Source organism: Mastigoproctus giganteus, chromosome 11 (assembly GCF_048544385.1).
Source record: "Mastigoproctus giganteus isolate SK-2022 chromosome 11, ASM4854438v1, whole genome shotgun sequence".
Classification (NCBI taxonomy): Eukaryota; Metazoa; Arthropoda; class Arachnida; order Uropygi; family Thelyphonidae; genus Mastigoproctus; species Mastigoproctus giganteus.
In genome coordinates, this window is record NC_143585.1 from 142,617,052 (window position 1) to 142,635,493 (window position 18,442).

The 18,442-nt window shown below is 36.7% G+C and overlaps 1 protein-coding gene and 1 long non-coding RNA gene across 2 annotated transcripts in view; both read left to right on the plus strand.

Annotated features, from left to right (window-relative positions):
- The window catches only part of LOC150078485 (deubiquitinating protein VCPIP1-like), a 326,611-nt gene extending 326,569 nt beyond the window's left edge, over nucleotides 1-42 (plus strand). The window contains exon 17 of the mRNA XM_090384583.1: nucleotides 38-42. Within this exon, the coding sequence (XP_090240709.1) occupies nucleotides 38-42 (5 nt within the window). The remainder of the gene's footprint in view (nucleotides 1-37) is intronic.
- On the plus strand, nucleotides 26-17,778 carry LOC150078486 (uncharacterized). Its single transcript, XR_016547623.1, has 2 exons — nucleotides 26-131; nucleotides 17,599-17,778. It is a non-coding gene; the product is annotated as an uncharacterized LOC150078486 (long non-coding RNA).
- The last annotated feature ends 664 nt before the right edge of the window (nucleotides 17,779-18,442 follow it).

An 18,442-nucleotide genomic window follows, 5' to 3' on the forward strand; every position in this document is an offset into this window, starting at 1 on the left:
TGCTCATGCGCAAAGGTCCAGGATTCTCTGTTCTTAGTGTAGAAAGGAGAGACGGTAATAGTTCATTAGCAATTGATAGAATAATGAAACAACCTAACTCCATCACAGAACATGATGTAGAGGAAAAGGAAGTAAGATATTTTAATATAATACTAGAACTAATAACACCAGTCTGCATTTTAACAAAGGTTCTCTGATGTTTACTGCTAAATAATCTGAACTACATTTTTAACATAATTTTGAAAGTTACTTGAAATTTGGTCTACCATGTCAGATTTTTTTACAAATTAAAAACAAAAATACGAGGAGTATCAAAAAGTTTGTACCCTTACCTAGAAATAATAGCCCTAGAAAGGTGAAACTTCACAGGAACCATAATCCCTTTTCTATGTACTCTCCATATATAGTAACACATTTCTCCAATCTATGGATCAGTTGTTTAATGCCTTGATCTTTTTGCCTGAAACCATGATTCAATTTCATTGATGATTTGAGCTTCCACTGCTTTAGCATGTCTTTAGTCTCTGGATCATACTGGTACACCCAGAATTCGTTATTTGTCACCAATCAATCAAAAAAGTTCTCAACATCTGCATTACACAAATCCAGCAATTGGCTAGAACATTGCATTTGACATTGCTTCTACAAAGGCGTCAGCAATCTTGGAACGTATCATGCGGAGGCCTTAGACAAATGTGAAAATGTTCATGTAAAATGCTGTGGGCAGACCCATAACTAATTCCCACTGCATTTGCAATGAAATGAATTGTCACACTTCTGACACTTGGCACCAGCTGCTCAACCTTTGCAACCATCTCACTGTGTGTGAATGTTGATGGCCTTCCTTCTCTTGGCTCGTCAAAGACATTTGTACAATCCCACTGGAACTTCCGTTTCCACTTTTTTACAGTGTCATAGGATGGACAATTCTGCCCATGTGCGGCTTTCATTTCTTCATCAATTTCCTGAGCTTTCTTGTCCTGCAAATGCAGCAACTTGATCACTGCTCAGTACACCACTTTGTCAACCATAGAGTCTTTCCTCAGATTCCAGGCTCCACCTCTGATGTAGGCTCACCTACTGGAATTAAATTTCACATGTTAGTTATTGAATATGTAGACAACTTATATTAAAGATGGTATCTTCCTACTGAAGTTTTATCTAGGTCAGAGTACAAACTTTTTGATATCCCCCTAATATTAGTGGAGTTGCTTCTGATTTATTTTGTATTTTTACAAATTTTAAAAATAGGTTATTCTTATATAAATATACATAAAAGCAGAAATATCAAACACTACTTCCTTCTGTCAAGCATTAGGTGGCCTTAAACTTGAGCCTCTGACTTTCTCAGGCAGTTAGTTTTGGTGGCTGTTCCCCTTTTTAGCATGCAGCAAAAGTCATCCATCATATTGCCATCCCCTTCTCCCTGGTACCTCTTTCCTTCTCCTCCATTTCTTTTATATCTTGATACTTATACTACTGCTCCTCACTAAAACTACCAATTTTTCTAGGAAATAGTTAAGGTGAGGGTGCAAAAAAAAGGTACCTTAACACTCATATTGCAACCTAGTTTTCTGAAACATGTTACTCACAATCATCTCATAATCTGGATGTTTATTGTTTTCCAAAAAATTGCATTCTACATTTTTAAAGCCAGTCAAAATCCTCAGTTTGATTTGTGGATTCTTCAAAATACAGTATCAGCAGCTTGCAGATTTGATGTCCAATAAAAATTTCTGCTTTGATTTTTTCATACGATTGGAATTTTTTCAAGTGATTGGAATTTAGTGCAAACAGACTTGAAACAATTTCTGTATTTATTCAGGGCTTGGACAAACTGTTTTGTTAAACATAGCTTTATGTGCAGAGGAGGTAACTGTACTTTGTTTCACTCGCATAGTGGCTTGTTTTTAATGTTCTTTGAACCTGGCGTTAGAGACTGTCTCGGTGGCCACACTTTCCTTTCCAAATGTTCACTTCTTACCAATAACCCACTTTTACAGAAAGCAAGCATTTTTGTGTAACCAAATTGTTGGCTGAGTAGAAGACCAATAACTAGCCAACCACTATCATTATATGAAGCTTTACAATTTAATAGTTTTCTTGTAGGTGTTTTAAATAATGATCTGGTGGTTACCAACATTACAGGTCTGTGTACGGACACTGTGACCTGTTTAATGATCTCCACACCTTTCATAAGTTTGTATATTGCGTCTGTTTACTGTCCACCAACTGAGGACATACAATTGACTCTCTATCGTTTGGACAATATATGTACTAATTTTGCTTCTATAAATCTTATAATAACAGCGGATCTAAATTCCAAATTCAACTTCTAGCACAGCAGTTTTACTGACCATAGAGGATTAGCCCTCAAAGATTTAATTTTGTCCTACAACTCAAATGTACAAAACTTGCCTCACAAGCCGTTCACATTCTCCACCATGAATGGCGTATCCAACATAGATGTCACTCTTACCACGGTTAAAATAGATGAAATTCTAACTGACTGGGATGTTATTCCAAGCCTTTTAAATAGTGGAATCATGTACTTTTGAACTGTCCATTGTACTCTCAACCTAGAGTGAATTTAATGTCTGAGGTTCCAAACCTATTGGAGACCAATGTAAATATCCTAGTTGAAGATCATGATAACTTTACAGCTCTGCAAACCTTCTCGAGAACTGTCTTTACATTGAGGACTCAACTAAGAACTTCAGCTTCTTCTGGGAATTGACTTCGCAAAAAGACAAAAGGTTAATGTGGAAACAGATGATTTATGTGAATTGTTATTGTGTTGATTTATGTTAATCAGTGGTGATTTAGGTCAATTGCTATTGACAAGATGTCAGCGGGTTTGGAAGTTCTAGCAGAAAAACTAGATAGTGCTGTTAATTGAATGTGGAGGTGGTCTTTCTTTGAAGAGCATTTCTGTAGTTAAACTTAGTCCATTGCATGTAAACTAATTATATATTGTTTTCCAGATTCTCAGGAATTCTGAGACTCTGAGCACATTTAAAACAAGTGTTGTATATATCTGTTTATATAATAATTACTCTTTCTTGGTGGTACTGAGGATAATTTGTGGAATTTTCTCCACCAGTGATTCACTTTTCATTCATTACTTATTTCATTTTATTTAATTATTCGCTCACTCCAAAAGCAGGGTAATCTGGAAGCTAGATAGGCACCCACCGGTATTGCACTACCTCTGGTGGGCACGGGACTTCTGCATTCAGGCACCTCCGTAGCCAGGTGGGAAGGAGCAAAAGTGCGTAGCACACGCTTCTTGATTAGACCAGGGTTTGAGCCTGCCTCCACCAAATACGGAGGATGCGGGAAGGTCAGGGATTGACCACCGCATATCCTCGGAGCAATATGGCCTTAGTTGCTAATGCTCCTAAAAACCAAATAACAACAACAAGAACTTCTGCATTCGGCACAAACAGATAATGTAAACCCGGGGGGCCCTAGGAAGGGTGCCAGGTAACAGCTGTCTTGTATTGGCGATGGTATAATACCGCACACATGCTTTTAGGCCAACTAGATGGGATGGACTTTTGCCTAGGAGCCACCCTTGATTCTGGGATACACATATGCAATGCATCAGGAGGTCAAATATAATATAGTATCTTATATATGTATATCTTCTTGTAAGTATTGTATATATATATATATATATATATATATATATATATATATATATATATATAATAATTGTGTGTACAAATAAGTGGAAATGTAAGTGTTGACCTCCCTCCCGATATCAGTAAGATCATAGGACTACCAGTGCTCCGGTCAAATTCTTGTTCTCTGATCTTACTGATCTCCAGAAGCAGGTCAACCGGGCATGTAAGAAGTTCCAGTGTCAGAAATTGTGGGATAATAAAGAATCTACTGCTAGGCTGAAAACTTAGTATCAATTGATCAAAAGAAAATATACCTGTTTAATAGCAGAAAAGGAAATGTGATGAAAAATTTGATAAAAGGAAATTTGATGCATGGAAAAACTTAGTGTAAACAGCTGGTAATGAGGATCCATGTGGTATTGTTTACAAGTTGTGTTTACACAAATGAAGACCATCTGGGGCTGTGATAAGTTCTGTGCATTGTGGAGACTCTGAAACTGTAGATTGGCTTGGCAGTATTAATGTTATACTTGATCACCTTGTCAATGGAGGTGCCTCCGTAGCCAGGTGGGAAGGAGCAGCAGTGCGTAGCACACGCTTCTTGATTAGACCGGAGTTCCAGCCCATCACCACCAAATACGGAGGATGCGGAAAGGTCAGGGAATGACCACCGCATATCCCGGAGCAATATGGCCTTAGTTGCTAATGCTCCTAAAAACCAAATAACAACAACAACAACTTGTCAATGGATATCTTCATCGTGTGGATGAGGTGAAGCATTCTGACAGTACTGATCGGTTAGATTTGTGGTTGTGTTAGCGAGATTCAAGAGGAACCATTTTCAGTGGAAGATCTTAATTCAGCTGTAAACAAAATTCGTAATAACAGGTGGCCTGGTATGGACCTCATTGAAGGGGAAGTTATTAAATATTTCTTCATATTGTTTCCTGAGCATCTTCTTGTTTTCAATAAATGCCTGCTTGGAGGAATTTTTACCTTGCCTTGGAAGGATGTTCCGCTTAAGATCATTTTGAAGTCAGCTGAAAAACCTAAAACTGAGCTCTCTTCTTATCATCCAATTCCACTTCTTCCAGGTTTGGGCAAGGTCTATGAATGCATGCTTTCATAGTGAATATTGCAATATACACAAGAAAATTTCAGATTCTCAAATAAGCAATTTGGCTTTACTCCTGGTTGTGGTACAGAGGATGCTTTAAAATCTTTGGTTAAATTGGTTAGAGATTCAAATACAAAATATGTTCTTGGCATTTTCATTGATGTTGAAGGAGCTTTTGATAATATCTGTTGGGACAATGTGTTATTGATGCTTTGCCTCACAAAATGTTCCCATCAGCTTTATAGCATCATAGTGAATTATTTTCAGGAAAGATCTTTACAGTTAAGTCTAGTTGGAAGTCTAGATCTGCTATTCAAGGATGTCCGCAGGGATCTATTTTTGGGCCACTAATGTGGAAATTGGTATTAGAGGATTGGTTACGAAAGGAATATAGTCATGTTCATATGATTGCATATGTGGATGACCTGGTAATATTAGTTGTCACGGCTACAAATTGAACAATGATCTAATGAAATAATAAAAGATCTGAATGCTTGGTGTGACTTCCATAAATTAATAATATCCAGGTCAAAAACAAAAATATAATTGCTGAAGGGGAACCCATGTGTTCATAGAGAACCTCATGTGCTGATTGGTTGTAAAAGTATAAAGCCCGTTAAGAACATTAAATATCTTGGAGTCTTTGTTGACAGAGGTCTTAGATTTGACACCCATATCAATTTTCTATCTGAAAAGTCGCGAAATTTGTTAACATGATAGCAAGAATTACTAGGAAGGATTAGGATATTAGAGTTAGGGCACTATCTATTCTTTATGACTGTTTTCCTTCCTATTGTTTCTTACCGTATCTCAGCTTGGATAGACTGTGTAAATTTTAAAAAATATATAAAAAAACTGTATTCTATTCAGAGGATGATGCTCCTGAAGATGGCTCTAGTTTGTAGAACTGTCTCCACTGATGCGCTACAAATTGTCACAAGGAAAATGCCAATTGACCTCTTTCTGATTTTCAATGTTTGACGTAGAACTCCTTTTATTATTCGTGATCTTGAGTTGCATCTGGCTAATGATCCTAAGAATGAGGCCAGGCGAATCTTAGCTATCTTAATGACTCTTTGGAATCATAGGTGGGCTAACTCAAATAAAGGTGAAATAATTCGTAGGTTCTTTCTGTCTGTTGTTGGTGTTCTGTCAGAAAAATGGTTTGTGCCTAATTTTCAAACTATGTTTTTATTAATCAGTCATGGCTCATTTTTAGCAAAGCTGAATCAACTGGGTGTTTCAGAAAGGTTGCAATGTCACTGCACAGCTCTGGAGACATGGAGTCATGTTTTATATTATTGTCATGAGTACTTGAATCTCAGAAATTAATTTTTATTTGCTAGTCCAAATCTTGCTCACCTGACTGGGGGCAATGAGGCTTGATTAAGACTGAGGAAGATTTTCAGGCCTTCCAAAATTTTTCCGAGAAATTGATCCAAAGAAGATTAGCGCTGCTTGAACTTGAAGAAAGTAGAGTAGAAGGCTTGTAGACTATCATCTCATGTTGACTTCGTAAGATCAGTGGCTCCTTGCACCACTTTGGTCTTATTTCATATGGCTCATTGTGCCATGTTCTTGTCCTGTAGTTCCTTGTGCCTCAATTTATATTTCTGTATAATACATATATGTATATAGCGGAGTTGCCAGTTTCTGGCTAGGGGCTGCTTGGTAATAAAAATGAAAAAAAAAAAAAAAAATGTAAGTGTGCCAAATGGAGTAGGTACAGGAATGGATGAATACTTTTCTCTATTATGAAGGAGAACTCCTTTAAGGCTTTGCTTTGATAAATCAACAAATAGCTTCCCTCTACTCTGCTGGTTGCAAAAAATTTCAAAAAAAGCACATAACTGGAGTGTTGTTGCAATATATCATTGAACTTTCTTCAGAAAAATGGGGAACTATTTCTTTTTGCACAATGTCTATACCCTGAAAGTTCTGCATACCCTTTGGGTAAATCTTCCATGAGATATCATGAAAGATTTACCATAAACATGTGAACAGATGTGATCCAGAGTTGTAAATTTCTTTGGTATAATAGCTTATATCATCTTCTAGATCAAAAATATCAGATTTGGGATCCAATGGCATATGTTCAAGAACAACTGGTGGAGGTGGTACTAGTGGTTCAGGTCACACGGATACCTAAACTACTAGTTAGAGTACACAGTGATCTGCTCGTTCTTTGCATTATAACATGGTGCTTTTGTGAGGTGGGGGATGGCAGTTCCAAGGTTCTCCATATTATGGAAATGGCAAATGTCATAGTTTTCTTTTTACCGCATTTCCACAATTGCAAGCCCTCCACATATGTATAATACACTTTATTGGGGGGGGGGGGGAGAACAACTTTTATCTTAGTCATCTGATTTAATTCCAAAATATGTAGCCCTAAATTTTTGACAAATGATATTATATGCTGCCTCTCTTTTGCCACAACATGGTTAGAGCAAATGTAACAGAATATATTTGGATTGTTCACGCAACCATGAATTGCCATGGTCAAAGACAAAATATGAAAATTATGTTAGACACAAATACTAGCTAGCACGACCACAACAAAAAATAACTGAATACAGAAAAAATGCTTTATAGGCTTTTATATATCCAATTGACTTACAGGTCTTGACATGTCTAGACACGTTTATACCCATCAGTCACAAAGGAAGTAGGACACATTGTATGTACATGAAATATGTATTTAAGAAAACAATTCTTATTGTTTTGCAAAAAAAACTATACATGTAGATAAAAACAATTTGGATTTTTAGAATTAGCATTAAAAGTACACCCAGAAACAGTGTATTTTGGAAACATCAAATTCTATACAGACTAGTGTAATAATTGAAATTCTGACTTACTTCATTTAATTGCTAAATAGTTTTATTTTAAGAAATTTTTCAAATTAGTGGTAACTTATATTTTTTCTTGACATTCAGAGAATTGTTTATTTCAAACTACATTGATGGTAAAAAAATCCTGAACATTCCCTAGTTTTTCGTGTTTTGATGTTTCATTTTGCAATTGCTAGTTTACTCTTGTCTTTTTCATTTTTCACACAATTCTGAATATTAGATAAAAAAATTGAATTATTATTATTATCTACCATTGCATAATTTTTATTATGCAATGGTATTGATTATTTATTTCATGTAGCTGCTTGAGGTTACATTGATTAGTAAACTTGTTTTAGTTTCATAACTTACCAGTCTGGCCAGTTAATTTCAAACCCTGCGAATCTTATAGGTTTTTAGTTCTTTAAAAGATATATTTAATAGATATTTATATTTTAAAGATGTATTTTTTAAAAGATTTGAAGAAGATATATTTTTCAACTTCACTCCCATAATATCTCATCGACACAAAGGGTTTTTCTTCTGTAGATATCGATGCAAAGTAACTGTTGAGTTCATCTGCAACTTCAGCTGGGGTATCTAATACTATCCTACTTCCATTACATAAGAGTCCAATCTAGTTTGTCCTTTTCTTCTTTGCATTTATATATGTGAAGAATTCCTTAACCCCACTCTTTGCTCTCTTTGCCAGCGATTTCTCATAATCTGCCTTTGCCAGCCTAACCTTTCCTGTGGCACTGTTACAGATCAATTTTTAGCTGTTATATAGGCTTCAGTACTTTTTATTGCTCTGTAACTTTTCCATGCCGTCTTTTTCTGTTCAAGTAATCTGGCAACTTCCTTATTCATCCAACTTGGAATTTTCTTCGTGGAGTATTTTTTTAATGGTATATAAGCTTCAAAGCTTCTGTGATTAATGTTTTAAAGGTATATAATAATTCAATTGTATTCAATCTCTGTGAGATATCTACCCAGTTAATAGAGGCCATGTAGCACCTTAAGCCGTCATAATTTCCTGAAATTTTAGCCCATTCCTTTGCCTTTTAACTACTGCTACCTCTCTCGTCATCGTCCACCATAGAACTCCATGATCACTTCCTGCTAGTGGTTCCTATACTGTCAGTCCTGTTATGTCATCTGGTTCATGGATGATGATAAGGTCTAGAGTATTCTTTTCCCTAGTACTTACCCTGACATGTTGATGCAAATAACAATCATGTAGTTGATTTAAAAATTTTGTATCGAGTTTCCTTCCCATTTGCTTCAATCCAATCAATTAGTTGTAAATTAAAATCATCCATAATAAGACATTGATGCTTACTTGCCCATTCTATTTGCATGTAGAGGCGCTCATCATAATCTTCACAATCACCTGGCTTGTAGATTACTCCCATTCTCATTATACCTTTGCTTCCAACTATCTCACACCATATAGATTCTATACTATCATGTGAAATGTCTGAATCCGTGAAAGCTTTCGTCGTGCTCAGACTGCTTTTGATAAGAAGCACGACCTCACCACTCCTTCTACCTTCTCTCTATCCTTCCTAAATACATTATACATACCATACTGAAACTCATTATCTCCTATCTCCAGGTGGCACCATGCTTCCATAAGCCCTATTATGTCAGCGTTACTTGTCCTAACCAGCAGTTCAAATTCATTCATTTTATTGACGACACTTCTGACATTACTGTATAAGCAATTAGGACTTAGTTCTCTTGTATTGTTAACTACCCTGACACACCCCTTAAAAGTTATTTAAGCTTGCTTTTCTGGCATAAGCTACCAGCTCATTTGAAACATTTCTGCCCTCAGAACATCTTGGTAATATATTCTGTTGCGGTAACAAAAAAGAACTCTTGAGGTATGTGAAAGTGTTACTTTGACCAATATTATCAGATAAACACATATCTACATTACCCGTGTTCCCCCAAACTAGCAATTTCCCTGAACCTTTAACATATCCTCAATAATATTGGCAAAAACCCTTGCACCACCTTTTAAATGTAACCCATCTCTACAAAACAGATTTCTTCTACCTACAAGTGCAGGCCAAGCTGATAGAAATTTCTCCCCAAAAAGCCTTGCAGAGTCCTTCAAGTCTTGAATTAATCCACAAGGCTTTCAGCATATAGCCCCTCCTGTCGTGCCTAGGCAGAACTGCAGACACAGACATTGTGACCTAACTTGCGGCATTTCTTCAGCATGGTCTTATATTTGTCTAATAAATTGTCAGGCGCCTCCGTAGCCAGGTGGGAAGGAGCAGCAGTGCATAGCACACGCTTCTTGATTAGACTGGGGTTCGAGCCCGTCACCACCAAATACGGAGGATGCGGAAAGGTCAGGGAATGACCACCGCATATCCCGGAGCATTATAGCCTTAGTTGCTAATGCTCCTAAAAATCAAATAACCAACCAACCAACCAACCAACAAATTGTCAAATTGTGTATGCTTAATGTCATTAGTCCCCACATGAATAATAATATTCTTTTTACCACCCTTAAAATCTGACAGTCTGTTGTTGACATCATTAATAGTTGCTCCCGGCAGACATACCTTGGTTCTAGTCCACCTATCCTTATTACAAAAAATATTTCCCATTTCCCTGACAATGGAGTTTCCTAATAGAACTTTTGAACCAGAGTAGTTTGCACTTGGTTATTCTGTTCTGGGGTCTGAATTGGGAGTGCATCACTTTTCAGGTTACTACAGTCTTGAGTCCCTGATGAGCTCTCAATTAAATTATTCTCTAGTGCAAGCACCTGTCTTTTCAGTGACTCAAATTCATCTACCAATACACCAAATTTCAACTTTAGATCAATACACTGTACAATGGTGACAAAGAAAAGTATCATCAGGTGAGATATGATTATCCACTAGGTCATCCTTGGAATACATACCACAGGTTCTGCAATGATGAAATCATGATTCACCCAGAAATCACCATTAGCTATTTCTGTATGAGTAAAATTTACTAATTATTAATAAAAGAAACATTTAAAAAATTACAGAGAAAAAAAAACATCAAAATAAACTTTACAATAATTTGGAGATTGTATCTTCTGAAATCCTGCTCTAATCTCCTCTTATGAAGAGCTCCACAAGGCACATCTGCTTTGTTTTTGCTAGAAATATTGCATGGCTGCAATATTTCTGGCAAAGAGAGCAACTATTAATGATGTCAACAACAGACTGTCAGATTTTAAGGGTGGTAAAAAGAATATTATTATTCATGTGGAGACTAATGACATTAAGCATAGCTGCTTGGCTGCAATATTTCTGGCAGTAAACACGTATATTGCCAGAAATATTGAAACCTCTGAAACTGGAAGCCTGGAATATTTTAATTAATAAAATAAAAACAAAATTTATTCTCATCTTCTGATTTATTCTCCAGGTAGCTGAAGGCAGAAGAATTTACAAATTCATTGTGACTGTATACTTATTGAATTTAAGGCACAGACTTTTATTCTAATAGACTGCATTTTCCAAAGCAGCATACTGCATCAAACCCAAAATCTCCTTATTTATGCCTCTGCGTGCTAACCATTGTACCACAGCCAACCTTGTTACAAACTGATATGTAAGTACAATAATAATTGTGCTCATCTGTCTCTTATATTATGGTGATGTTATTGAGACAGTACTGTAGACAAGGCCTCCATAGCCGAATGGCCAGGAGCGGAAGTGCAGTAGCACACACTCTTTAAGTAGACCAGGATTCAAGCCCCTGATTGCTAAATATGATTGATCTGCCGACTGCACTGGACCAGTGTGGCAGATTATGATCCGTTTTCCTCAACATGAATCACTGAGAAGGCTTCCATCCTGCAGTAGATAATGGCTACAGTTTACCAGACTGATAATGGCTACAGTTTACCTTTTTTTTTTTTTTTTTTACTGCAGCTTTTAATTTAAATTTTACCTAAAATCATGCTTCAGATTAGAGCAATGAAGTAAAGAGCTATGGAGAGCGCATAAAAGTGAATTATACTCAACAAGAGCAACAACTTTTTTTTATTTTTATTTTTTTGGCTGGTGCAGCATAAGCCATAGGCTTCCTTGCACCATGTGGCCATTTCTAATACTTTGGTAAAGATGTTCTTTTTATTGAGGTAGATGGTGTGCAGTTGTTCAACATCTTTGGGGGGGGGGGCAATTTCTGTGATGCTGGTACTCCTTACGTACTCTGTGTGTGCGTGTGCGTGCCTCTTTCCTCAGTACAGTTAGCTCGATGTTCCACCAAGCAATATGCAAAAGTATGCCCAGTCACAGCCTTAGTCGAGAACCTGACAAACCCAGTGGGGGCAATATGAAGCACTCGGTTAGGTGTGTGTGCACACACACACACACACACACTCGGTTAGGTGTGTGTGTGTGCATGCCGATGTTGAAACGTATTACTCTTTGATCACTTAGGGTCCAATCTGCAATCAGGTTTCTGAAGTCGTTAGTGGTGGCTGTAACGCTGCAGTAGGTGGTGATGGTTAGGTTCCGAATGGAGTTCAGGTCCTTAAGCAGAAGACGTCTGGAACTGGCGACTGCCAGAGGGTGAATTTGGCATTTACATCTGAGGTGATGATAACCGCATTGGATCCTAAGGAGTCCAGTGCGAGATCTAGGTAGTTGAGGCATCATTCAACTACCTAGAGATGAGATAAAATGAAAGTGAAGCATACATTACCTGAATACAGGTTGCATACTTCGTGCACAGGCCGTGAATCACTAGGATATCCAGCTCTTTATTCATAACTACAATGAAGGTTTTTGTGTTGTTTGGGGTGGGTTGGATGACCCGATGGTGGATAGAGAAGCCCATCATCTTTGAAGTGTTTCCTGTCTGAGGTCTTGAGACATATGATTCTTGTATAGAGATAATGTCTATGGAGTTATCCTCTGCTGCACGTCTAATTTCGTCTGCTACTGCCCTAGACCGATGTCCATTGATCTGCATGACCGTTAACTGTCTACTAGAGGTGTAGCGATGCCTGCAGGACAAGGGAAGTTGAAGGTCAAGGGCTGGAAGTTCTATTTGTAGGATTGAGAGACTAGTTCAGCTAGAACAGAAAGATTTGGGCCAGCAGAAAAGATTCTGCTGCTATCATCACTTGGCAATGGATTGTTAATGGAGGATAAGGAACAAGTCCTAGACATCCTCTTCATCCTCTTCTTTTTCCTCCTTGGTTTGAACCCAGATTTGGAGGAGAGTAGGAGCTCAGAATCATAGAACTCCTCAGATGAGCAGCTCGATTCATCACGAGAACTCATATTATGTATGTACTGAATTTCTAGGCCGTCTACTGAGAAAATCTGAATCTCCCAAAAATCAAGTTTCACAGAACTGTCACCAGGGGCACTATGGGCAGGGCAGGAAATAAATGTTATCATTATCATCATTAGCCATATGGTGCAAAGAAGCCTGAGGTTTGTGCTGCACGAGCCAAAAAAAATTTCTGAATTACCCTGAGAGAGAGAGTCAGAAATAGAATGGAATCACCAAGAAAGAGAAGAATGGTGATATCCAGCTCAGGACCCTGGGTGTGTCAAGCCCATACGCACCAGATGTAGGCCCCTGATGTTAGTGGGCCAGTGGGTCACTTGACTTGTAGATGCCTGGTAAAACTATGCCCACATGTGATTGTATTACACATTAATTTTTTTTTTTTTTTTTTTTTGTCCTCGCCTTTTCCCATTATTATATGGGGTCAGCGTTTTTATTGTTTTGGCATGCAATTTTTACGGCTGGATGCCCTTCCTCACGCCAACCCTCACCCTTTATCCGGGCTGGGAATATGCGGTGGTCATTCCCTGACCAACCGCATCCTCCATATTTGGTGGGTACGGGCTCGAACCCCGGTCTAATCAAGAAGCGTGTGCTATGCACTACTGCTCCTGCTCACCTGGCTACGGAAGCACCAACCGTATTACACATTAATAAAATTCACTATACAGGTAACCCCCATATAACACGGTAGTTAGGTTCCAATAAAATCTTGTGTAATATGAAACAGTGTTATACGAGACTAAGAACCACTACATAAAGGGGGGTTACGTTTCAACAGCTAGCAAAAATACATCATTTTATAACTATCGGAAATTTAATTTTTATTAAAAATAGTAATAACTGAACAAACGTCTTACAACCTGTGATACATAGTCAGATAATGTACATTCATTTAATTTTCTGCCTCTTCACTGCTGCTAAGCACAATCAAACAAGAATGTTTTCTCTGTTGCAGAATATCTTTACCTTCTGAACTTTCTTCTGCAGCATCTAGGTTTGTTTGCTTGGTAGAGTTTTCTATATTGCATGGTATGGAGCTAAGCATTTCTGAAGCTCCCTTTTGAAATTTGTGTTCCTCTCAGTCGAAGGATCTCCATTCAGAAAATAAGATTCTAATTACACGGCTAAATTTATGCCTTCCCGTATGCTTTTTAGTGTAAAATTTGGAACTTCAGAATTTTAATCTGCATGATCATCCTCTGAATTGATTTGGTTTACCTCCGATGCCATTTTCACCAAATCCGCCTCGCCAGCCTCTTTTCTACCAGTAATTCTTAAACGTCTTCAGTAGTCATATCATCAAAACCTTCCCTTCCTACCGACTTAGCAATATCTACTATCGCACCGATTCCATTTTCTGCCAGTTCGTCCATATTTCCTGAGTGAACCGACTCCGGCATACATTTTTCCAACACGGTTTTAATGTTAACAGTTTTATTTCTGAGCGATAAAGTTATGATTCTGATACAGTCCACAGTTAAGAAATGTTTCCATGCCTCCATCACTTCAATAGATTTGGAATCAGTTTTTTCCAATTTTACAATGGATTTACAATCCATTGTAAATTTTCTGATGTAACGAGTTTTAACTGTAGATATAATGCCTTGATCTAATGGCTGAATTAAAGAAGTTGTATTAGGTGGTAGGAACAGTACTTCAACATTTTCAATGACTTAAATCTTTTGGATGGCTTGGAGCATTATCAGATAGTAATAAAACTTTTACTACATTTTTCCGCTTTAAATAGTTTTCCACAGCTGACACAAAACGATTTAGAAACCATTCTTTAATAAATCGGCAGTTACCCAAATTATGCATTAGTTCCTTAGGCATAATTTAGGACTGGAATTTGATTCACAACAAAGAAATTATTCCAATATGGTTCTTAAGAACAAAGTTTAGTAATGCTTCGAAGTCACAATTTTTTTTTTTTTTTGGTAGTCTTAAAACAAGCACAAGTTCAATACCACAAAACCTAACACTATTTCCAAAAAAAATAAAATACTGGAATTTTCCAATTTTTTTTTTTGCATAACAACTAGCCAGTCAACAGTGGGGATTCGCAAAAAAAGAATGGAAATGTTGAAAAATTGCATCCAACATAATAATAGTAGGATTTTCTCTGCACAAAAATACTGTTATGCAAAGTTTGCTAAAATTCTCTAACCGTGTTTCTAGGATTGCCACAGTTTCTCAGTTGTGTTAGAGTGAAACCGTGTTGTAGAAGAGTACCATGTTATACGGGGGTTGCTGTAGTTTAATCTAAGTCGATCAAGTAATATTAATCACTATAAATTGATATTATTGGTGATGTCATCATCATTAATAACTCATATTAATTTTAATAATAAATAATTAAATGAAATCAGTTGTTTAGACCGGCAAGTTCATACGCCAGCCAACAGGGAGCCAATCAGATCACATCCATGTGGTGAAGTAATTCAAACAAAGGCCTGTTTTCCCTGACTGGGGAAGAAGCATTGGCCACTATTGTTTAAAGTTAATTTTCCGTCAATGTCACTGCCACATGCTGTTACTTGTAGAGGAGTGACATTGGGTTTAAAATAAGACATATAATGGTGACACAATGAGTACTGTACTCGGTTTGAATCCCGTAGCTTATAACTGAAAATTAAGCATGAAAGACAGCAAAAAATACAGGTAGTTCCCGACTTCACAAGTTAATTGGTTCCTAGCATGAGCTCATAAAGTGAGAATTTTTTCCGCATATACGTAATGTTAAAAACAGGGGTTGTGTTCTCAACAGTGAAATTTGACTGCGTTAATGTTAAATAAAGGTCAACAAAACAGTAGCTTATGCTTAAACAATGATTTATTTATCCAAAGAAATTAAAAAGTAGCCTTTCAAATCAAGCAAATTATAATAATAAAGAAATTTATGTCATACAAACTGTTAATGTTTATTTTTCATCACCAACTAAATGCACACTCATTGATGATTCTTTACTCATTGTTGGTTTGGCACTCATTGATTTGTTGGAAGCTGTTGTTATTGTTTGGTTTTTAGGAGCATTAGCAACTAAGGCCATATTGCTCCGGGGATATGCGGTGGTCATTCCTTGACCTTTCCACATCCTCCGTATTTGGTGGTCACTGGCTCGAACCCCGGTCTAATCAAGAAGTGTGTGCTACGTACTGCTGCTCCTGCCCACCTGGCTACGGAGGCACCGGTTTGTTGGAAGCACAAGGAGTTGGTTTCTTCTTCAGAAATACTTCATGAGTCGTGTGTTTCCAAGACAATCATCTCTTTTCTTTAGAAATTTCATGATAGCATGCATAAGCATATTTTTTTAAATCTGTTGCAACTTTTCTAGTGCATTCGAAATTTGAATCTTGTGACTCGAAAAATCTCAGTTGCTTTTTCTGTGTGTTGAAAAGCTTCGTCAAGCCCCTTGAGAGTAAAGGAACGAACAGGAGTTTCATCTGTCAAATCTTCTTTTTCCTCAGCTTCTTCACATTCTTTCCATTTCAACGTCTTAATTTGAGCTCTCCATTGCGTGTTTGAAGCAGATCAGTGACGTTAGTTGTTAGTTGACAATTGGTTAGCAATATTACAAAGAAGAAAAGCGTAATACTACAGAGAATAAAAGTGCAAATCCATAGTGAAGTGCAGTCAGCATTCCAGCAATTGTCAGCAGAATAATTCCCAGTGAAAGTATCCAGACCAGACTGTCTTAATGTGTTGCAGCTTGTATATAATAACTGTAGAATCTATATAATGCAATATAAGCTCTGTATAATGACTATATAATGCAATGTAAGCTGTATGTAATCTATTAGCACTTTCTGTGTATTTTATGAATTTTGTGGACCCACATAGTTTTTATGTACTGAATGTAATGTGTACAGTTAATTGTGAGATTCCTCTGGTTGCCTGTAGCGGGAGTCATGTCCTACATTTCTATGAATAAAGAATTTTATTATTATTATTATTAATGATCTCTTCTGTTTCATTTTGTACGATCTCTGCTGGTTCTTGAAATCCTTCAAAATTATCAATAAAATGAAGAAAGAGTTTATTCCAAACACCATGTTCTTCTCCCTCTGTAATTTTATCCCATGCTTGTTTTATTATTTTGACTGCATCTAAAATATGGAATTTTTTCCAAAATTCTTTAAGAGTTGGACCTCTCCCTCCTTATCTCTGCCCGAACAAATAATTGCATGCACAGTAGTAATGTATTGTGGTTTGAAATGCGAGCCCTGTCAGTTTAATGTTTTTCTAATGATCTAAATACTTATTTTGAAGAAGTTGAGGGGGGTTGCATTTATGGAAAATAAACCAAGTATTTTTGCTTATTATCCAGCCTATGTGGAACCAGTAAAGGAGGTGCCTCCGTAGCCAGGTGGGAAGGAGCAGCAGTGCGTAGCACATGCTTCTTGATTAGACTGGGGTTCGAGTCTGTCACCACCAAATACAGAGGATGCAGAAAGGTCAGGGAATGACCACTGCATATCCCGGAGCAATATGGCCTTAGTTGCTAATGCTCCTAAAAGCCAAATAACAAACAAACAAACAAACCAGTAAAGGATGTAAGTTGAGGGATTATGAGTGTAATGTGTACTAGGCTGCAATGTGTCAAGATTTATAAGCTAGTGTAAATTTGATTATTTACTTATTAGAATTGTTTCTCTTAAATAAGGAAATATCTTGCAAATTTTTTAGAGCACTTTTTGTTTTGAATAGATGACCGAATGTGCCTGTACTACCCCAGTAATAGAATCCAGAGAGACTGTGCCAAATGTTACCACAAAAACAGAAGAAAAGTCTGAGTGTCATTCACAAGATATGGAAGTTGATGATGTGTAATGAATTCATAGTCAGCAGCTGGCAGTATTTAACAGCTGCAGAATTTGTTCTGTGATAAAAGAGACAATGCCAAGAGACAGAATAAAATGTATATTAGATTTTTGCATACTCATGGAAAGATGTGTTTAGAAGTAGTTCATGAGGAGTATGAACAGTAGTTTTATTATTTTTATTCTCAAATTCAAATAATGTGCTCATTGACAATGTCTACTGGTTTTTTGGTTTTACCAAAAAAAAAAAAAAAAAAAATTTGCCCATGCTATGAATTTTTGATTTCATGTTTCAGAATGGACATATTTTACAAAAGAAATAGTAAAACAATACAATTTTGTTTTGTTGATAGACAGACTTTAATAAACTATTGATTTTTAAGTTGACTAAGTTCTTTATAACATAGTTATTCAGTCAATGATGTTGAAGCACAGTAATGAAATTTTTAAAAAATATGTGTTTTAGTAAAAGTAACATTTTTAAAATTTATTATTGTAAATTTTGATATATATTACTGCATTTGTTACTGAAAATACTACTGTGCCCATAACTGAAGGAACAGTTTTAACTGTACCTTGACAGCAGAATGGCCATCTTTTATTTATTTATTTTTTTTGCTTCCGTATTGTATAAAATAATTTAAAGCGTATAGTTATAGTTGGCCTTGCATCAACTCAAAATATTAAATATTGTTGTCATATTTGTTTTAACTGTTAATTTACATATTTTA